Source organism: Pollicipes pollicipes, unplaced genomic scaffold (genome assembly GCF_011947565.3).
Source record: "Pollicipes pollicipes isolate AB1234 unplaced genomic scaffold, Ppol_2.1 Scaffold_6138;HRSCAF=7277_pilon_pilon_pilon, whole genome shotgun sequence".
Taxonomy (NCBI): domain Eukaryota; kingdom Metazoa; phylum Arthropoda; class Thecostraca; order Pollicipedomorpha; family Pollicipedidae; genus Pollicipes; species Pollicipes pollicipes.
In genome coordinates this window covers 24220835-24244491 of record NW_023596818.1, presented here as the reverse complement: position 1 = coordinate 24244491, position 23657 = coordinate 24220835, and the positions used below count along the sequence as shown (strand labels likewise).

The 23657-nt window shown below is 49.0% G+C and overlaps 1 protein-coding gene across 1 annotated transcript in view; it reads right to left on the bottom strand.

Annotated features, from left to right (window-relative positions):
* LOC119105494 (uncharacterized) overlaps nt 1-22871 on the bottom strand; it is a 43939-nt gene extending 21068 nt beyond the window's left edge. Inside the window, exon 1 of the mRNA XM_037228959.1 lies at nt 21937-22871. Within this exon, the coding sequence (XP_037084854.1) occupies nt 21937-22871 (935 nt within the window). The remainder of the gene's footprint in view (nt 1-21936) is intronic.
* Between the last annotated feature and the right edge of the window lie 786 nt (nt 22872-23657).

Here is a 23657-nt window from a genome sequence, read left to right as displayed (position 1 = left end):
GCAGACGGCGCACACATCACTTGGTAAACACGTGAAAGCCTGATACGTATCGATAGAACTCTGTACAATGAAAACTTACGTTAAAGTAGAAACTGTAGCAACAGCATGAGTCTACGCGGATGTTGGGACAATCACGATAATTGATGCACAGTCATAATCTTCGCTGGAGGCTAAACATACAAGCCTCGTCTTGCGACTTTGACACTCTTACGCTTGGCTTTTGAACAGTCTGACACGAATTTTGAACAACGTCGTTTAGTTATAAGTTTTAAAAGAGCGTTCTAGTCCTCGTGGTGAGCACTGGCATCCGTGGGTAAGTCCCCTTCATGCTGTTGATAGGTACGTGTCATCGAAAGCTTTGGGTTCAGCCGCCTGTACTTCAGGCAGCCCTTAGCAAAACGCTAAGGACTAATGGGCTGATTATGGTAAGGGTGGTTTATTCCGGTTGGGCTATTACATCATCATCACCTGATGCCAAAGAACCCGGCTAGCTAATGCTGCCGACCAGCTAGTCCTGCCGCCGCGCTCACTGCTGTGGGCGCGGAGGGCGTTGCACAGGTTCTATATTTAAAACCTATTTTCCGGCTGGAGATGGTTATTGTCGGCCGGAGGGAGCTGAGCTGGCTGAGCGTGGGCGAGCTCACAGGAGTATAATTGCAGGGCCGCCGAAGAGCCAGCTCAACTAACGACACTGCTTCAATTAGCCTGCGTTGCACAGGACTTTAACACGAGGGTGCTTCGTCTGCCACACGCCCGATCGGAGGCGGGTGAGAGTTGCTGGACGTGCAGAGACACAGCGGATTGCACCAGTGTCCCCGGCATTGCAACATGTTGTAGAACGTGTTCTTTAAAACGGACGGTTAACAAAAACCATTCTCGACAGAGGGATATTTGTCTAATCGAAGTTGGGAAAGGGATGACGGTTTGGCACTGATGCGTGCAAGAGCGCATTATTTTGTTTTACATGAAATGAAATTGAACATGCTTTGTCGATGACATTTTTGTGCGTCGAGAACGTGGGTGTAAGCGCGCTATCATAGTCGCATACATTCAGAAAACTTCATTCTTGCGAATGCCTAAATGAATTTAACACAAACTACTCGATCACACAGTGGTAAATTAATGCGAATTTATCAATTCAGTAGGCAAGAGAGAACTGCAACTGCACCCGTTCTGCTTCACAAACTTGGTGCGTTTATAAGAGGCTGATGAAAACTGCCAAGCTCCCGTTTGTGCATGCTACGGATACTTATGCGCATTTACATACACCCTCCCCCCCATACACAAACATACACACACACACAACACACACACACACACACACACACACACACACACACACACACACACACACACACACACCACATACACACACACACACACACACACACACACACACACACACACACACACACACACACACACACACACACACACACACACCACACACACACACACACACACACGCGCACACACACACACACAGCACACACACACACGCACACACACACTATACTATATATATACATATATATATATATATATATATATATATATAATTTTGATTTAATTATTGCACTATTTGTGTGTTATGGTTCGGCTACCGGAGTTCACAACTGTGTAGAAATATAGAGTCCCGCCTGCATGTAGGGGTTAGGCCTGTCCTCTTTTTAGCTCTTTCTCCGCCTCTAGCGCGACCCGAGCTATCACTGCTTGCCAGTTAGTTACCGAGCCTGATCCAAAATTCACCAACTCCCTCCAATTGTTGGTTGCAGGTCACTCCCGGGCGGCTCGGACCAGCCAGGTGCTGAAAATTTGATATGGTCATTTCGGACGTTATCGACGCGCCGGCCCGGCGGGCACGCGGTGGTCACGTCGGAGATCGGGTTCCTGCACCTCAGCGCACGGTAGCAAAAACAGAGCTGCTCTTGGGCAAGCTCGGTGGATAACCTAGCACACACTGCGTGCATCAAAATTATCTTTTCTTATGAGAAGACGAACCATTTCACTCAAGTTTGAGTGCCCTCGGGGATGGGGATGGGTGGGTGGGTGAAGTCTGTCTGTAATATTAAACATAACACACAGACACATGCACACACACATTTGCCCATTGAGATGTAATGTTGAGATGGAAATTCTAAGCTTTTGGCCGGCTGCAGGATGTTTCCAGATAATTGCTTTGAAGAGCGCATTTTACTGAACATATTTCTGTAAATGAGCTGGGAAGGGTAGCATCATACAGCCACATAAGCAATAAAATACATTTTAACTGCTATATGTAGGTAGGATTTTGCACGCCTTATGGCGATGGAGTTTGTATGCCTTACACGAGGCTCTGGCGTGTTGTTTCTTCGTGTGTTTTGTTCGTTTGCCGATTAGATCCCATGTGTTCAATAAATACAATAGAATATAATACATTCGGCAAGAGGTCTTGGATATGGTGAGGATTTGGACGTTACAAATCCTCCCTACGCCACAAAAGGCTAATGTTAATTTGATACGTAGATGAGGCAGTGGCAATAATCTCATTTCTCAGCGAAAAACCAGGCGAATGGAGATGTAGGTGTTTGATTCTTCGGCGACATGGCTTATCGAAAAAACAGCTTAAGTATAAACAAAGACATACGAAATAGCAAATACTATGCAAAAAACATAAATGTATAATAGCAATATCACGAAAAGCAGAAATAACACCACGCTTCTGCTATTATTTTGATAAATGCATGTTGCCGAAATATAACCGCATATATCCATTCTTCCGGTTTTTCTCCGAAGAATGAGGCTATTACTACTGTCTTAACTGCGTGAATATTGTTCTTCGCAAATGCACTTAATAACTTGACTTAACATGCGTTAAATAGTTTTCTGTCCATTGGAAAATACACTTTTTATTTAATGTTATCCATTTTCCTCTTACCCCGGTCTAACTTTCCACCGAAGAAGGCTACGGTCAAAAGTAATGCAAGCGGACAATTTTAACTCAAGCACGCCCTATTACTCACTTTGAGGTGCATTGAGATAGAAACACGGTTTTCATAAAATTATCCCTAGCAAGAAACCATGAGGCTTATCTTGAGAAAAAAAAATGCCTTCCGTCCGAGCTGTTGAGTCATCGTGTGACCTTTGACACAAGATCACCGAATCATGCTTGTTTATTCGTGACCTAGGGTCACAACAGCTTTGTATGCGTACCCGTCGCTTCTCAGAGAGTCAGGAAATACGGTTTGATGGTTTAATGGTTTCGACGCCAGAAAAAAACCCACAAAAAACCCACTTAAAACCACCCGTGTCGCACGCGCCCTCCAACCTCCTTCAAGCTATAACATTTAACCACTTGACGTAATAACATTGAAAAACTAGGTTTGGCTTCATTACTGAAGATTATCCTATATAGCAATTCGAGCGAAATTCGTGATCTGAGGGTATAACAGGCAGAAATGGCATAACCCGGGAGTCAGCCGAAAAAAAGATTCTGCACCTGGCCTATCCAGGCTTCATAAAAGAGCAGGATATTAACTGCACACAAGGGGGATCATACAATATGAAATAAAGACAACATTGATTAAGCTACATCGGTTCAGCCCTCACCCTACCGGGGTTTGTGCCTTCGCCCAGCGAGAGGTTACTTAAAGGCCCCCTAGCTCTTAGAATTGAGAAAGCCAGAACCGCGAGGAACACAGCACCGGAAGGATCTCGTCAAATGGACCTTTGGAAACATAGCGTGATTGTTCGTGTTAAGCTGTCATCGCAAATTTGGTCCTCTTATTACAGATCAGTTGATAAACCCAGAAAACACAAAGGAAATGGCTCCATTCGGTCCCCAAAGTGGCGCTCGGTTGAAACGGCCTGTGATTGATTGAATGTCACGAAGCCCCTGGCGGCCGGCCGGCCCCGGTGACGTTCTGGCGCTTAACACGAGAGGAAAGGCGTTCTAGCGTATTCCGCCGGTAGTTGTGGAGCGATTTCAGATCAGGTCTTAAAACGTGAAACGTGAAACCTGATAAAACTAAACCGCTGTTCTTTGTGAGTTTTTCACAGATGTTTGCAAAATGGCAGGGCTCCAGCACAGTCATTTGGGCTCCAGTGGTTGATCAAAGGGCAGGTATTCCCACCGCCGGAGCGCGCCGTGCCGCCCCCGCGCGGTCATTAGGACATTTTGAGCCGTCAACCGGCGGGACAGTCACCCGTATGGATGCCGAGCAGCTGGTGTTGGCTGGCGCTGGATGAGCGAAGGATATTTTTAAGGATGGTGCGGCAGGCTGCTCCCCATCGGAGTGCCACTCGGACAACGTCGCATTTCGCCAGTGCCGGGAATGATGAACTGCTGACAGCAGACATGTACTTGCCACACAGAACGTCGGCTTGGGGCCCAGCTGGCGGCAAACGCCCGCGTCTTCATCTAAGCGAGAAAGGCCTTGAGCCCATGGGTCGTCGCTACCATTAAGCCCATGGGTTTCGTGGGTCATCGTAAATTTGAACTTAAGGGTGGTCGTAACCATCATATCGAGCGGTGTGGGCCCTCGTAACCTTCTGGCTTAGCTACATGTGCTTCCTACAGCACTTATAATGGTGCCAAGCATCGGGTGCTTAGGTACGGCAGCTGAAATGATGTGTTACCGTCATCTTTTTGATGGTAGTTTCTACATAAGTTCGGAACATTTTCTGCGTTTATTTGACTTAGTTCTTATTGTCTGTTTTGTTTAATCTTTTTACTCGTGATCACGAGCACAACTTGAAACAGTGAGTTTTGTGGATATGATAATTCATTTTTGATAGCATCGTTTTACTAACGTATTCCGGTGTTACTTTGCCGGTATGAACTCTAAACTCACCAGCCACTTATTCAGTCTGTCGGTTCTTCCGGCGAAGGCGCGCCATTCTACAAACCTGTCAGCATCATTGTCTCCGAATTTGTTAAATGTCTTGAGTCGGGCTCTTTGACCACGTGCTTGTTGACCCATTGGTTCGACAATACCTCGGACGCCCAAGCGGCCAGCCAGGGCGTTGATCTAAGCGCTCATTGAACGGAGATGTCTAGTCAAGTCTCAAATTCTAGTGCTGCAAATTAATTTTTGTCAAACGGTATCAGTTGTTTTTGAAACCTCGCTTCCGATGATATGATATCCAAGTGCCCCAAAGTGTTGCTGCAAGATCAGATTTATCGGATGGCACCCTAAAACGTTTTCCCCCATGAATGCGTTAACTACTAACATAAGTATTCAAAAATGTTTTTAGCGCCACCCGGTAAGTTCCATCTTCCAGCAAAATTATGGGCACTTGGAGCATCATATGAACGGAAGCAAACTGCCAAATACGACTGATACCGGTCAATGGAATATTTTTTAATAAAAGACCCTTCCTACACCGATAAAATTGGAGACCTGACCAGTCAAACCGCCCTTAACTGGCGCTCAACTCAGCACCTTGGCTGGCCGCTTAGGTATCCCAGGCATTGGTGAGTGTGCGCACGATGCACACAGATCATCACCTTCACACCGGCAAGAACGAGTGAGGTGAAAGGCTTCGACGGTAGAACTTTGCGACAATCATGCAACACCACTATATACACTCCCGGATGCTAAAAAAGCGAGCCTTCATGGTCATTTAGCTGCATGGTTCCCTGCTCGTTAACTCATCGTGGGGAGTATGTGCTCGTTTGCGTTCATTCGCAATACTGGCAGGCAGCCAACCAGCTATTTACGAACACGCCTCGTTCAATACAGTTCGTTGCTGTCCATTTGCCAAGACGAATTGACTAATATCCAACCTAGCTTAAAACCAGCCTAGAAAATTGCGGCTCGGTGATCGTGTTCCTGTCGCTGCAGGGCGTTTTTGCCTCTGGTGAACTCCAGAAACCGTGCCGTCCGCGCTGCGTGGCGCTCTTCGGCGTAAATACATTCCAGTTCTGCAGGCCACAAATGAAGACAACCTGCCGGTAAAGACTTGGTCGAGACAGCCCAGCTGAACGAGTTTTCCGAACGCGAAGCATATGATAGTGGTGACTTTGGACGAATAGAGATTTCCATAGACCAGAAATAAAAGGCGTATGTAATGGCAGATGGGTAACCAAGCAAATCCTTGTGCCGCCACACTAGGAGCCGATTTAGCTCCCCGGCTTGCTGGTTGTATTTTCCGTCGGAAATTGAGAAAGGCGCGCTTCCACCATAGGAAGGAGCGACTGATGAGTTGGGAGCTCATATCGGCCATATAGCAGGATGTGCTAATAAAACGATGCAATCATGCTAGCATTCTTATGTCCACAAAACTCGCTGCTTTCAAGTTTTGCTCATGACCACGAGTAAGGAAGGCTTAAAATAAACATCTCAGAACTAAGCTGAGTAAATGCAGAAAATGATCCCATTCTGTGCAGACAATGCTAATAAAAGATCAATGAAATCAATCATGTGAGCTCCCACATCTAAACAATGTTTGCCGCCAAGTGGGGCCGCTGCCGCCAACTGGGGCCGCCACTGTTTGCCGCCAAGCCGGCGGTCTGCGTGGCAGGTATATGCCTGCTGTCAGCAGTCCATCATTCCCGGCACTGGCGAAATGCGATGTGGTCAAGGATCATGTAACACTCGGATGAGAAGGGGCCTGACACCTTTCCGCTACCAAATGTCCTTCACGCGTTCAGTGTCAGTTAGGACCAGCTCCTCGGCATCCATCCACTGGCCGACGGCCGAAAATGTCTCGATGGCCGCGCCAAGTTCAACGACAGAGCCTCTTGGGTTAAGCGCCAGAACCTCGTCGGTCCCGGCCCGTCCCATGGGTTACGTGACGTTAAACCAATCACAGGCCGTGTAAAATGCGAGCCATTTGGGGACCGAATGAAGCCATTTACGCAGTAATCCCGGGGTTTTAGCAGCTAAGTTGCAACGAGAGTACTATCACAAAACAAATAACGTGGCCAATCATGCAATGTTTTCGGAGATCAATTCGACAAAGGCTTCCCGGTGCCGTCTTCCACGTGGCTATGGCATTCTCAGCTTTCAGGAGCTAAACAGGCCTTTGAGGGCACCTCGTTGGGCAGAGATGACAAACCCTGGAAGGGCGAGGACTGAATTGTCCTAGTTTGATGAATTTCGTCCTTCCTTCACATCGCGTGATCTTGCTTCGCGTGCAGCTAAAATTCTTGCCTCTCTTGAAGCCAGAATAAGTCAGGCCTAGAATACTGTCCCAGCTGACCCATGAGCCGGGCTCCGACGTGAGCGCCGCGTGCCCATTGGGCCAGCGCGTCGACGACATCCGAAATGACGTGTTAAATTTGCAACACTTGGCAGGTCCAAGCCGCCCGGGAGTGACCAGGAACTGACAACTGGAGAGAGACGGCGTTCGGATCGGGCTCGATGACTAGCTGGCAAGGAAGCGACAGCTTGAGTCGCGCTAGAGGCGTGGAAAAAGCTAAAAGAGGATGGGGCCCAGCCCCTCCTTGCAGCCGGTGGTGCTCATTTTCGTGGTTTTGAACCGAGGAAGCCGAACCATAGTATATAAAGACATATGTGCAGCCATGAACACGTTCAGGCATAATAAGTACAGACGTCTTATGCTGACAGCTGATAACCTTGGATACACCAGGAGGTGCTGTTTAAACAATGTCATCAAGTAAAATGGGTGAATTTGTCATATTTAACGCTTCCAGCCCTGCTTGTAGAGCTGAACAAGATTAAACAAAAAATTGCGTTGAAAGACAAGACACGCGTGAATCCAGAACGTGCTTCGAATCTACGTGGATAATGCCACTAAAAAAATGTCAACAGAATCTGATCTGGATGAAATGGAAAGATCAGCTGCCACTTGGCCAACGAGGGTACACTCAGACCCTGGGCGGCCGTGCCGTAGCATTGTGCGGCACATAAAACCCTCCGCATTTCCGTCCGGCGAAGGAGTGGTGACAAAAAATCCTTTGAACTGGACGGCACGATTTGGGCGGTGGGTTCAGAGCATATGCCACGAATCATGCCTAGAATACACTCTAAGCCCAAAGTCACCCATGCAAACCATTCGGAGAATAATTATTTCGACATTAATAGTTTGCTTCGCCTTGCTCACTCGTGTCCATGAGCGCTGCTGGAAACGTCGAGCGTTAAAATTAAAGTAAATTTTTGCCTGATAAAGTTGTTTGGCCAGTGCCCCTGGCATGTTAAAGGTCGATAACTGTCAGTCTGATTACTCTGAACTCATGATGGCGGGAAAACGGAAGCTAAAGCATTTTCCTGCTCATCTCAAGAACAACTAAGCAGGGTCTAGACCGGCCATGTCCCTGCGATTCAATGCAAGCTGAGTACCGGACGGTTTAAGGTACAGTTCTCTACGCACTGGATGAATCCGAGAGTTTTGGATTCGGCCGCGGGTTAAATGGATCAGATCAGAAATTTACACCTAAGCACGGACGACTGCAAACAAACGGCAAAGAGAGGGCTGGCAGCTTGTAGCAGGCGAGCAGCGAGCTTTGAAAAGAACGCAACTTTTTCACTCCTCCGGATGAAAGCACAAACATGTACTGTGGCGCGTGCATTAGGGTTTTACGACGCACTCAGCTGCAGAGGCTATATGGCGTTGTCAGCTGCTGAGGCTATATGACGTCAGCTGCTGAGGCTATATGGTGTATTTGAGAACAGGAACACACATGAAGTTTTTTCTGCATTCTTCCGACTGGTTCTGCTCAAACTTTCTAGTGACATGTGTAGATATATTGCGTATATATCCATTTCAGTCACAGTCCATTTCAAGCCACTAGCCGTCAGCTAGTCGCTATCCACTAGCTACCACTAGCCGCTAGCCACTTGAACCACTGACCCTATTGGCCACGCGCGCCGTCTGCCGGCCTGTCCGCCGTGATTGCGTCTGTTGCCTTATATAGCCGATCGACATCAATTCAATATCCACACCGCTCTGGGACAACTCTGGTCCTTATCGCCCTTAAAGGCGGATGGCAGGCCCCTTAACTACTCCAATTCGTGTCCATAAACACGCAATGCCTGGCGCCGCTGCCGCGCGGCGAGCGACTTTGGTGCGGCCTGCGGTCATTTCATTCGCGAAGCACCGGTGAGCCCCTCGAGTTGAGTCAGAGGAGACACAGGACCTGAAATTGATCTTTACGATGTATTGCTCAGAACTAAAAACAAATGTTTAACGGTGAAGGCTCGACAGGAGCTAGTCCTGGCACACACTGAGTTATCCTACAAGCCCCTCTCCCCCACAAAAGAAGTTCATGCCAGTCTGGAAGGCATCATCGCACATCGTTTTAGAAGAAATGTTTCGTTTTAATTTCCTAATGAGCGCAAACGTGCATCTATATCAGAAAACGCGTATTCTTACCGAACGTGCATGGACGTCAGTGAGACATTGATGGCATGGTATCGGTCGTCCGTCTAAGAACACGTAAGGGTCACACCATTGTTAAGCTTATTTTGCAAACTTCACGGCGTAAAATTCGGTGCAGGCTGGCACAGCACACGCTGCGGGCGTGTTGCACCACTTGCAGCAGTAGTGCGAGCACCCTTTCCCCTTTCCCAAAGAGTACCCAGCAGTACCCTTTCCTCTAGAGGTTGGACAGTGGCCTCCAGGGCGTCGCCCACCTCCCGAAGATGGTGGTGGTGGTGGTGACAGTGGTGGGCGGCCTCAGTACCACCCTGTTAATCTTGCCGCTGCTATGCAGCGAATCACAACCATGTTCACGTGAACAACTTTCGGTCCTACCAGTGTCCAAGTGCGGCGCTCACTGCCTGCATAGTTGCGCTCTGAAGGCATGGTAACTGCTGTGATTTGCACGCAGACGTTTTTAAGAGTTAATCTGAGCTTTTAAATGGATGTCTGAGGTCAAAGCTCACGCTAGGCCGTGCTTGTTTGAGCCCTGACCTCTGCCATCCGATGGCGCAATTCCAGGTCAGCGGCAGAATTTGGTGGCGAAAGTTTAATGTGTCGCAATGCTAGATATGGTCCGTCCTGCCCTCTGACGTCACCTGACATATAGGACGGCCGCTGCCGCTGGCCGCAGACCATGCCTGTCAAGGGCAAATAGAGAGCGCCTAAAGGGACACGATCCGATCCCTTGCCACGGATGGGTGGATCGGATGGGTGGATCGGATGGGTGGATCGGATGGGTCGATCGGATGGGTCGATCGGGTGGGTGGATCGGAAGGCAGGCGTTCTCGCCGACTCACTGTCCACGGCTTACACGAGCGCTGCTCAGTGTGAGCTCTGATCCCAGAAATCCGTCCATAGGGACGGTAGTGATCTTCAGCGTGGATAACCGTGATGAAATCCCTGTTTTGGGTATAAGACCTGAAATTTTCCAATATCCAGATATTTTCCGTACGAATATGTATTTTACGCCAACGCGTACCATAATTGTGTACCATAAAACTCAAATGTCAATCCTGGTTATCCTGGCCGATATTCCCCCCCCCCCCCCGCTCCATACTATCCGCGGGGTCCACGATTCTCGCACCTTCCCAACCGAAATCACCGGTTTTAGGCTCCCTTCCCCAACTCAGGTTTGATCCCAGCCCGTTCTGATTTGACCTTCCAATGTCAGAGACCGAGCTCAAGATGGTTTTTTACATTGAACGTTTGTCAAATCTGGTCTCCACTGACTTTGTGAAACTGGGCATGACCTGTTCCGCACGGCATTTACGTACCGCGAACCAGCCAACGGTTTCAGATTCACTGGAGAACGGTCAGGTGGAGATCAGTGTGAAGATCAGCTTTTTCGGCACGCCAATGGTATGCGCTACGTCCTCGTAGCAACAAATGCAGAGCACTTGTGTCTGCTCACTTTTCCTAGACGAACGTCCCGCGCCGAAACGCGCCGCATTTGAGCCGTAATGGACGGCGCCTACCGGCACCGTAGACTCCTCGTGCGACGGCGTCATCCGTCTGGATTACCGTGTTTAATGCATGTCCGGAGGTCGATATCCAGGGAGAGAGGTCCGGCAGCCCAGCCCTGGCACTCCTTGTCCGTTCGCCGCGCTACGCGGCTTGACCGCACGTGAAGTTCGATCGAGGTGGGGTTTGTTGTCAGCTTGGATGGATTGTCCTACGAGAGTAAAAAAAGACGGGAATAAATAGCCTTATTTCTGGTAGACTTTCTCGTAGAAAGAAAAGACAGCTTTGAATTTACTACTGAAATTCGTTTCGATACAGGCATGTAGCCGGAATGTCAATTCATGTATCTCTTCATGCTCCTGGATACTCTTTGAGGAATGAAGCTATTAGTACTGTCTTATTTATATGCATAATGTTCGCACAAATGCACTTGATGACTCAAGCCTACGACAGTGGATCAATTGTTTCTGTGATGCCGGAATATCTCGGGGTTTATCAGCTGCATACGAGGTTTGGTTGTCTGGGGCTCGTGCGAGCGGGATTAAGACATCAGCGGGGTTCCGACATCAGCGGGGTTCCGACGTCCGTGGGGTTCGGAGGTCAGTAGAGTTCAGAGGTCAGTGGGGTTCGAGGTCTACAGGATTCGGGTGCCAGTCGGGTTCGGACGTTTGTGGGGTTCGGACGTCTGCGGGGGGTTCGGACGTCTGCGGAGGTTTGAACGTCAGTGGGGCTCAGACGTTAGTAGAGTTTGGATGCCTGTTGTCGTTGAATTACGTCAACCTAACATAATTGAAAGTTGCCCAGCCCCTGGCCAATCTCTTGGCGTGGTATCCGTCGCAAGACCTTCAACAACGTGCCTGCAGCAAAACAGACACATAAATCTTCGGGAAAATTAAAGAAAACAAGATATCACAGATCTTAAGCACAATTTTGAAGCTCAATGAGAGATAATGAAGTCTAAATGAATGACTCTTTCCACCACTTAATCAATTAGATCTGACCAAAGTATGCTTAGCTATAGTCACTCCACAGAGAAAATAGCAGTTATCTTAAACGCAGGGTTCGAGCGCTGATTTGTGATGTAAATGTATAATTGCATCATCCTGGACATTATTTAGTTAACATCAATTGAGGGCAATCAAGCACGAATGCATGCATAGCTAAACAAAACGTCACAAAAATCCGCCTATGCACACAAACTTATGCTGCAACCAAATCAGTACCCTATCAAGCACCCAGGGCGCACGCGAGGAGTATGTCGACAGCGCGTCTAGCCATCAGCGTCAGTGTTCGACAGCCGCCAGCGGAGCGGTGTGTGACGCGGACATCAGCGTCAGTGTTCGACAGTCGCCAGCGGAGCGGTGTGTGACGCGGAACGCCCCGCGGCCGCCACGCTATTCTAAATTGGATCCGGTCAAGGCTGCATCGAGGAGGATGGTCCAGCTTTAGCCCGAGGGCTCGACACCTGTGGAACCCGAGGAACTTTCCGTTAGAGTGTCTGGAAGGAGGGGTGGCGTGGGAGACAGGGGAACCACTACCGGATGGACCGGGCTGGGCAGGCAGGGACAGGACAGGAAGGAGAGGTCACGGCGGACCAGGCCTCTCGTCGCAAACGTTACCGGGTCTGGAGCTGACCACTATTGGGTCCGAGTACACCCACGTGCGGCCAGTCGCAAACGTTAACGGGTCTGGAGCTGACCGCTAACGGGTCCAAGTACACCCGCGTGCGGCCAGCCGCAAACGTTAACGGGTCTGGAGCTGACCACTAATGGGTCCAAGTACACCCGCGTGCGGCCAGCCGCAAACTTTTGAGGTGTGCAATGCATAGCGAGCGCTAAGCGGCAGGCGGCTATTAACCCACATACAACTCCATGCAAGCGTCCAAAGTCAACATGAGCTATGCCCAAAGTGTGCTGCTAATTGCGGCTCTTATGGATTTTTCCAAGCCAGCGATAGTTGTCTTGGCACTCCAACCTGTAGCGGTCTATATCAGGAATCACGGATTGATTTTGAGAGCGTCTGACCGGGGAACGTCCCGTCGTACGTTTTACATTCTTGAAAGCAAAATGATAAGTGCGTCTGTTGAAACCAGAAGGTAGCCAAACAACGCTACACATCCGAATGAAATAATAATTGCATAGGCATCTGCTCAATTCGTCCAGTTATGAATATATCGACATGATTAGATGGACTCTGTCCAGAACTGTTCCTCTGAAAAATTGCTGGCTACGAATGAAACGTTGTGCAATATGGTTAATGAAAGATCAAACAGCGTGGCACACTATATCCTTTTTATCATGAGCTCTGCTGCCATTAAAACGCACACACACACACACACACACACACACACACACACACACACACACATATATATATATATATATATATATATATATATATATATATATATATATATATATATATATATGCTTAAGCGGTCAAACTACCGCTGCAGTTAAGTATGCCCCGTAACAGAAATAAGCGCGCATTAGAATATCATTTTGCGCTTTGAACAAGGACATGTACGTTTTTGGCTCAGGATTTGTGTTATTGAGCGTTTTTTATTCGCTTGCAACTGAAAACAACGATGCCAGTAAGTTACTGTACTGCGATTTTCCTTTTTTACAGCTAGATAGCCTTATTTCACGCTTAACAGGCAGAAGCGATGCTCAGGCAAAGCTAGGTCCGATTGCCTCACTGGCGTACGTTCAAAACGAGTGTCTCTTGCTGAGGGGAATCCGTTCGCATCGGCATTGATGTGATTCCCAGAGCGTTTTCCACTCGGAAAAACACCATCAGATGTCTCCATCGGACTGCTGAACTACGGAGTAGACGAAACCGGAAGCTAGGGGAGCAGCATTCGGTCACCGAAGCACTTTTTGGCGCCTTCGATGGAAAGTGTCCCGGCTTACATGTCGCCCGCTCTGTGGACCAGCTCAGCCCTGAGGCTCAGCCGGTTAGAGCACCCGCATCTTGATCTGCCCGTGGCGGGTTTGGTGGGTCTGAGTCGCTTTGACGTTCGCTATTTGCCTCTGGCCGGGATGGCCCTCGGTCGTTCGCAGCGGCCGCGCTGGTGGTCCGGTGACGTCAGAGGGAGGGATGGACCATGTCAAGCACTGCGGCGCGCCAAATCTACGCCAAAAATTAAGCCGTTGAACTGAAATTCCCCAGTCGAATGATGGGGTCAGAGCTCACACCACACGCACTGCCTACCGTGTTATCCGACCCCAGAAGTTTTCCAATCACGGCTTCTTTTTAAGTCTAGTGGAACAATTGTGCAAGCACTCTGTAGTAATGTCCAGGCGCCTCAGGCTTTCAGGTCCTGCGAGAGTGCGGAGACGGGCGGCGTACTGGCGGTCAGCGATGACATCCTGGACGCAAAAGTATCGCCCTATGTTGCCCCGGGGAGACACAGAGATCTGCCTAAAATGGGGCTTTCTAGCATTCGTTTGTGCCTGTCACGGCGTACTCTACAACAAACCTCCACAGACGAGGTTCGTCACAGATGTCTACGACGGAACGCGCCGGTACGTGCGATGGTCAGTGGATGCGGTCAAGGCCAGTAGCGGCTAGATGAAAGGCTTATGGCTGGGGACCGGGGCTTTGCAGCAGCGATGAGAACTTTTTGGGGCTGTGCCGACCCAATTTCAGCCAGATTTATATGGGAAATGGAATTGGCCCCAAGACCACGCTGAATGACGACCAGGCCGATTTACAGCGACTTGGCCGTCCATCAAACCGGCTGGTGCCGAGCTTGTCCTTCCGCAAGCCCGAGGCTTGTCCTTTCTACTTGACACGAACTAGGGCTGGTTCGTTCTTACATGGGAACATTTAGAGCTTGCTGTTACTAGAGATCAACCAAAGGTATCGGTAGTGTCGAGAGTTCAGCTACTGTATGCTGTGAGCTACAGCTACAGCTACTGTGATGCAGTAGCGTTCTCGGCGAACTAGTTAACTTGCCTTCACCTTCACATCTTTAACCCTCCGCTGGTCACTCCAACGTACGTAAAGGCGTGGTAGCGGTGTTGAGCTGTACCGGCAGCGCAAAATGGTACGCTCCTCAACACAACCGCTAGTGGCTTGGCACCAGAATCCCTGGCGCGCTCCGGGCAATCTTATACGTATCCACACGAAAACCGAAAAATGGCAGACGCAGGCATGGCCGTTAGACATCAAATAGTGAACGAGACATCCCATCTAGCTGCTTTGAACGGGAAATGGAAAACACTAAAGAATGGAGAAATACGAAAGGAGCACGTGGCAAAACAAAAACAAGATAAATCAGCGATCGGAGAGCGAAAACAGAAGTGTCCGTCAGATTACTTCACAGATTAAATCTTCAGGATCCGGTCTGGTCACGTCTCACCAATGCGCTTTTTCTAAATTTATAAATGTCATCTGATTCGGTCCGCCGCAGCAGAAAAGTGGTCAAATGAATCCGCGGCAATCAGCTTCCACAATTCCACTGGCCGTGCAATGATCAAGGCAAAACAGGATGGACCTGACGGGTCTGATCCCGTAAGACCCGTCTCATCTGACTGTTTCTGATATAGCCTTGTTTGCTAGATCCTCTATTATCCCTCCCCTGTCTCATCTTGCCTGTTTTTATTTCCCATCCAGTTCGCCAAGTGGTCCGGTCTGCACTTGTGTGGTGCAGCGTGTCTTAGTCAAGTCGCGCTCAGTCTGACTCAACCCGTCACACAAGGTGTTTGTCGTTTTTCCCCTATTTTGGACGCGAATGTGTCTTTCATACTTCAGTTATGGCAGCACGGCTGTCGATTTGCATTCTTTTGTGAAGGCCCTGCCCCCCTCCCCCCGGCCCAATTTTGGTTTGGCCTCCCGATGCTGGTTTGGGCGCCTCCAATGTTTTGGGCTGAAGTGTAGGAAAGATTCAACCATTACCCACACACGATCTTATTTGATCCTTCCTTGCAGTGGCGTCGCCATGGAGGGTGCGCCTGGGTACCGTGAAGTCGCAACCGCAATATTATATCCTCAACTGAAGGGTAACTTTGGACACTAGGGTAAGCCATTTTATAATCATAATTTTTTTGCCTGTGAAATGTAAAGCCAGATTTTTTCCTAAAAACTTAACATGACATCAATATCATTGATTATCAGATCTCACAAGGCAGGATTTTTTCTTTTGGCGCGGCATCGATAGTTCAGAATACGGGTTAAGATCAGTGACAGAATGAGAAGCCATACAGAAAACAACCGTGTGGCCGGACAGATTATAACCTGATCCCGTGCCGAGCATAGTTAATTTTTAACACTCTCAAACGCACAATCCCATCATGGTAACACATCTTCAACACATCCATTTTTGCCTCGGTCCCTTATCCAAATGGCACGAAAGGACCTATACCATACCATGCGACTACACGACTGTTGGTTGCCCTGTAGCCTCCGTCGAGCCAACGGCTAAATGGCCCTGGTTGGCGAATCATATATGAACACTTACCCTGAAAGGCGAACCTACCACTACACGTTTCGCCACATAATAAATGTGGTCAGTCTAACTTCAGGCAATAGCGCAGCTGTGTTTTCGCCACGACGGTTGGTGCCTGTGCGCGGCAATATACGGTCTTTTTGCGAGCGTTTTACGCATTGCAGCGACGGGCTTGTGGAAACGCGATGTCTGTAGATTACCTGATCACTAACTATTTTTGTCAGGAGATATCACCTGTGACATAAAAGACGGTCACGCTTGATTAAACTCGGATAAATACAGGACGCCATTAATTGGAACGGTGGTATTGCTGTCGACAGCCCCACGCTTTTCCAGACAATGAGACGAGAATGTTTGAGATTCATCTGGAATCGTGTGGCTAATTTGTTATATAAAAACTATGTAGCTGCGTGCGTCTGCCATTTTAGGAAATTCATTGATTTGGAATTAAATCAGGCTTTTTGGTTGCAAAGGTTTCAGGTTTCAGGTGCATCGCTGTGTGCAGCAGATAATGTTGTCATCTAATGATGTGCAAGCTTACGCATTTAGACCAAAGCTATTTCCTAAGTTGGTTATGCTGATAAGAAATGAAACATGAAGTAAAAATGTTTTACATTGCTTGATTGGACGACAATTTACGCGCAACTCAGGCAACAAAACAGCGAGTTAATAATAAGCCTAGGTGTGGTCATCCTAAAAATAGCACACGCATTTTCTACACCACTGATACAGCAAACTCATCCCCACCGTAGTGTTTACAGAGCATTTTTACGCATCCCATTGAAGCAATTTGCTTTTAGCATCAATCCCACACAGCTATTCGTCAATGCGTGAATTGCTCATTTTGAGTTGTTGAACACAATTGAGCATTATTGAGTATTGCTGATTATGATTATGTAGTTGATGACAATTGTTGATGTCATGGCATAGTTAAATCGAAAAATGTGATACGACGCCAAATACAGGCAGCGATTTTCGCGTACCGCTCACGATTCACGCAAAAATCGTGGCTTAAATAGAACATCATTCTATACGGAACGCGCTGCGACCTAAATGTCAGGACAAGAAAGGAGTAGACTGTCTAATTTGGCCTAATGGCTTGGCCCCTAAGCACCGCAAATGGATCCGTTAACGTAACCAAATGATTACCGTCTCATAGAAAGGGAACAAATATGTTTGCTGCATAGAGCAATGCACATAATAACGCTACAATACATTACCCTCGCAATGTAAAGTCGTGTTTGCTCTCACCAGCAGCCCTCACATGTGCAGCTCTTTGATGCGGTCACGTACAAGGTCATTAACCTCTCTTCACCGAAGAGTACATGTTCGTGGTGTTCAGTCCGCCCGATGAATGAAAGCCGACATTCGGGGGCGAAAAGTTTCTGATTTACCGGAGGTGATCGGTGACAAAAACGGACACTTTTGCAAACCAACTGGTGGCAAAATTGCAAAAATAAAAATAAATTACAACAGGCCAGACCACATTAAAACAGACCGTCTCATCCCATCCCTAGACGAAACTCAAAGCTTAGTATTGGTCCGTACTCGCTAACAATAAATTACAACAGACCAGACCACATTAAAACAGACCGTCTCATCCCATCCCTAGACGAAACTCAAAGCTTAGTATTGGTCCGTACTCGCTAACGTTTGCACCGTGAGCATGCGTAGAGCATATGCCGAAGCGTTGATGTTTCGCTGTATGAGCAAGTCGAACCGCAAGATGTGGCCAAAAACAGTAGCTTTGATCAGGATATTCTTTAATAGGGGACAGAAATATACTACAAATTCTGGTATATCAGTGCTGACGTCACAGAACCGTGGTGTCGATGCTTTTCCAACGTTCCCTAGATCAGTGCTTTTCACACATTTTTCGGCCAAGATTCACTTCACATTACGCACAGCATAAAAACACAAATAGCTAGGCTTATTACTGGTCGTAAGAGTCGAAGGTGGCACACAATCTTGCGACGCACGTGGTCAGTTTGCTACGCGGCATTTTAAAGCGTCGTGCCATTTGAGACAGATGGGTTCGAGCGCTCGCGCGCAGAATTGGGTTCAGTGCAAGGCTTTTGGCTTCTGATGGTTGTGTTCATGCCGTGAGAAGCTGACTGGCAAGAAAAACGCAGCTAATCGTCAGTTCTTAAGATGCTGTGCCGCTTTTGTAAGGATCTAGCATGGGAGTGTCCCCAGCAATAGCGTCAAAAAGCCCTACCGATCTATGAGGATTATTTGCGGATACGTGAACTCCAGTTTCAGAGGTAAGCTGAGAACACTGGAGCGACAAATTTCAGTGACTCATCCTGAATTTACCGCTGATGAGAGGAACAGCGGCTTTGAGGTAGGAAGCCGAGCATCGCTGGTGTAGACCTCTCACACTGCCCGCGGCCTCGCAGATTGAGTGAACTGCTCGATTGACAGGCGTGAGATAAAACGCTTTTTGTTGTCATTACATTGTATGCAGTGCAAAAGGAAGGTAATAAAGGTGTTCACAACTGTCCTGTTCATTTGCTGATGCCAATGTTGCTTGGGTTCGTATCACATTTTATTGATGAGACCGTGTTAGGAAGTGTGAGTCCTGCACTGGTAATGATGAAGCGAAAACAGTGAAGGTCGCCAAAGCTTCCAGCTGATCCCTTGGCGACGTCACCGTACCAAAAGTGACATTCCTTTCAGGTGCTTGTAGAACCATGATAATTGGTAGCCGTCGGGCTACAGGGGTACCGTTTTTGCAAAATACTTACAGGAGAAGGAGGGGGGGGGGGGGGGGGCAGGAAGAAAAACAGGCTGAGCCTACATCCGATATGCAAATAAAATAGTTCTTACCCAGATGCCACCCACGTTTATTTCAGACTTTGGAGTAGGGGAGAAGTTTTTTAAGATGAGCTTTGATAGGCTGAGCCCTGAATAATGATGATAAGTGAAAAAATAATGGATAAAAATGGCAAATAAGAACAGTAGGTCATCGTCCTAGCTAAGGAGTATAATCCTGCCCCACTGAAAAGCAAACGATACACATTTAGGCTGCTCATTTTAATTGTGTCTTTATCTCATAATTTTATTTGTTTAGTCTTAACCATCATTCAGTGTTTGATAGCAAGTATGTGATATTTTGGTGCAGATGAATTCCCGAGACAAAAATGTTTCACGGTTATGTCGCATTACATTTCAGTTGTCGTTTTGTGCGCTGTATCGTATTTGGAGTTATATTGCAACAGTTTCCGAAAATTTGGTTACAGGTGGCAGTTAAGACGTTCCACATTTCGTCCGTAACAGAAAAGACACTTTTTCACCTCTGCCAACATTGCCAAAGCATCGATCAAAGGGACACTGCGGTAAGGTTATGCGTTCCCGGGAATGCCATCATATTGTGCTCTGCTTGCAAATGATTTATTTAAATTTGAAGGCGATGTTTCCCGTACTGCTAGATTACTCAGGTTATGCTGTGTTTAGGACAATTAAATAAAAACCGTGGATAATGTAGAAGACCAGGGCTGCTGTGATAATGCATCAGGCTGAATCCGCCGCCGTGCCAAAGCGTGATTAACGGCTGTGACACCAAAATGTAGTGTTTTTACATGTGCATGTGAGTTTGCATGCCAAATCAATGCCCGCTTTTTCTTTTCGTTTTTTTTTTGATCAAGCAATGCTACGCTGTTTTTCCAGGAGTGCACGGAAGCTTGCCATGGCGGCGTTAAAGCGCGACGTTGTGGGGCGTCATTCAGCAGTATTAGCGACCTGAGGGGTCATCTAGCTAGGCGACATCGAGTCGACGCTGCTCGAGGCTTTGGCGCTCAAGCTGTACGCCCAGGTTGGTCGTGTGGTATTGATCGGGCGTTTGAGTTGTACGCCCAGCGTGGTCATGTACTGTTTGTCGGGTGTTCGAGTCGTACATTCAGCGTAGTCATGTGGTGTTGGTCAGGCGCTTGAACGTGGTCATATTCTATTGGTTGGGTGCTCGAATTCCTCATGCAACGTCTTGTTGCACGCCCATTGTGGCTGCAGCTGCTGCGCCACTGTGCTGTTGTACCTCCCTCCCGTGCGAGGCTGTGCTGCTGTGCCTCCCTCCTGTGTGAGGCCGCGCTGTTGTACCTCGCTCCTGCGTGAGGTCATGCTGTTGTACCTCGCTCCTGCGTGAGGCTGCTTTCCGATCCGATCCGATCACGCCCTTGGTGCACACTAGCGCTAGAGTCCTCGCAGATGTTTCTCGTTCAGGCCCCATCTGTTTGGCGGCACGCCTGAGCTGGCTGGTGCAGTGAGCCTCGCACGCGAGTCGCGGCTCCTGCACCCCGGCGGCTGTACGGCTGCGTCACACTCGAAGATGGCCTGCGATGCTTACGCCGCCTGCCTGTGTCGTCGGCGCCGCTCTTTGGTGATGGCGATTGCTTTGCAGTGCTGTTCGGTCACCTTGAATGTCACAGCATGAGTCTTGTAAAACGGCGAAGGTCGGGCCGGCGTGGAGAGTTCTTTCATTCAAACAGATGATAGATGAGATTTTTGTGCTGGTGTCCAAAAGGAGCGTCCGCCCGGACACACCTCGACCTGTTGCCGGTCATGCGGCGGCCCACAGGCGGTGGCCTCTTCATATGTCAAAGATTCCCCGGATGGATGAGTCACAGAGAGTGACGATGTATGAAGACCGTGTCGCGATCGCATCTCCGCTCACGTAGCGCGCCGTCCAGGCTGGCTGGCTACACGCGCGTGCTGGCGAACTCGCCGGCCGAGTATTCCGTGCTTGTGGCCAGGCTCGTGCTGCATGTTGGTGAGGCGCGAGCTGTGATGACTTGTACACCATCATCAAGCCTGATGTAGCTTTGATGTAACTTAAGTGGGTTTTTCAACGCTGGCACTGGCGGTTTAAATGTGTTTGTCGTCGCCTTCCCGTCAGTACGTATCTGGTGCGCCATGTCATCTGCCCGCATAAAACAGCATTTGTTCACAGTCTCTCTCTACGTTGAACGCCGGTCCCCAAGTGTTTCATTCCGCTGTTCAGAACTCGTGGTGCCCGCTCTTCTCGAACAGTCCGTCATTTCGAGGTCGCGATCGATCTCAGCCTGTCTGATCACATAGTGAGACCAAACTTTGCAGAAGTTTGAAATGAGTCTCGTTACTCATGTAACGGAACTATTCCGCTCATGTACTCAAATCTCGGGAATGATGAAGCCGAACTCCTCAGTCGAAAGTCCGTTGGCAATAAATCAGTTTTGGCTCAATAGAAACTTTGCTCGGGTTCATTCAGCGCCAACATCAATATTTTAACTGATATGAGCCTTAGCCTGAACTTTTTAACGGCACAGGTATTACTGATGTGAATCGGTATGTCCCTTCAGGCCTTCAGAGCAACCGGATAATAAGATCTGGAACGCTGGGTGGCAAGAGCCCATTGTACAGCATAGAACGCGCCAAACTTTCACATTTTCGCCGCTCAAATGACTCCAACAGTAAATTTAAACCTATCGCAAATGAACAAACGCTGTCTCCTTACGCACGGCGAGGAGGAACATGCGAGTGTCTTCCAACCTGAACTTTGACACTACTCAATGCCAAACAAAAACAAACAACAGCGATTGCAACTTGACTACAGTCATCAAAATCAACCTTAGCCTGCACATTCCATGTTTGCTGCAACAAGAAGCCTGGTGAGACGGACTTACTTGATATGGTTCCGGGGAATGTTGTGGATGTCCTTGTAGACGACCTTGAGGCGCAGGAAGTCGCCGTTGGTGTCGGCCTCGACGGTCCAGGCCTGGCGGTCGCGGTCGTGGCAGGGGCCTGACGCGGGCGCGGCCAGCGTACCCACCACCAGCTCGCCGACCGTGTTGGCCATCAGCATCTCGCAGACGACCTTGAGCCTGCCGGCCGCGCACAGGTCGTGGAGCGCGGCGCGCGGCGTCCAGCCTGGGCCGCGGCCGTCTCGGTCGCTCACCTCCTCCAGGATGCCCGAGATGGCCGCCGCCTCGCCGTCGCCCAGCGTGAGGTTGTACCGCACGCGACACTTGTGCTCGAACCCGGTGAGCCGGCGGAGCGCGGCGCTCACGCGCTGCGGGTCCTCCGCCGCCCGCTGCACCGTCACACTCCACTCAAAATTGCCGAACGTGAAGAAGCTCGTCTCGAGACGCGCCTCCTCCTTGAGCGACCGCGGCACCCCCAGGTCGGCCTCGAAAACGGTCCGCACATTTGTCATGGTCAGCTCCAGCTGAAACTCGCCGTTGGCGTCTGTGAACTTGCGCTCGTATAGGCTTCCGACGTTGATAAACTTGCGGTTACCCTGCGCTGGGGACTCCTTGGAAAACTTGATCTGCTTTCCGCTGAAGCTCTCGTTACCGCTAAAGTGGTCGCGGTTAAGCAGGGAGAAGGCGAAATCGATGTACAGGCGCACGTGCTCAGATGGGTTCTTCCACACCAAATACACGCCGAGAAGCTTCTCGTTGCGGCTGAAGGTGACGGCCCATCGGTGGAATCCGTAGGGAAACTCCTTGGTGGTGACATCACGATGCAGGTCTCGCGTCACCGTCTTGGTCACGACGAAGGAGAAGACGCGTGTGTTGCCCCGGTCGTGTACCTTTACGAACCGGTACAGCAGCGCCATTCTGCAAACGAGACAGCCGTCATCGTGGCTTACGCAGCACTACGGCATCGGTCGAAATGCGTCGTCACGTGACATGGATGCACCACTCGCAAAGGAGCTGATACTTTACGAAGCGTCAAGTCTCTGTTACATTTCTGAGCATGGCTTTTCTGTGGTGAAGGTCAGAACAGTTCAGAAAGGATGTGCAGATGTCGGGTATAGATAGCAATGCAGACATCAATGTAGCAGCTGTCGCGGCCGCTCGTACTGCCGTATTGCACTGACAAACGTCGTGATTCACAATTGCATCACTTTTAAAGACACGCGTGGCTGCTGCGCTAGATTGAATGGTCAGATGTTCTCACATCTACAACCTCTTTACAGAAGCATCGAGCTGAGCACCTCAACCGAGAGAAACTTCCCCAAGGGAATGCCAGAGTTTTAGCGAATTGTGATATGGACAGATCATGTCTGAGCCAAGAAGAAAGCCATCCAGGTAGTGTCAACAGGCAGGCGCCAACTGGATGACGATGTTTCCACATGCACCGCAATGCATCTTACGAACCGAACCGAAAACGTTTGCTACAGTAGTCAAAAGTCGGGGACACTTAGCTCACATGGAGTGTTCAGCCACAAGCGAGGTGCTGAGAGCTCACCATCAAAGTTCTAAACACTTCCCTGGACTTATAAGCCGGTCAAATGATCCCCCTTACGTTAAAAGGCGTGCGATACAACAGATGCACGCATTCGGAAGTGTGGAGCTTTTGTACGATGGCTCACGAGAGGCACATCAAAGCTCGTAGACTA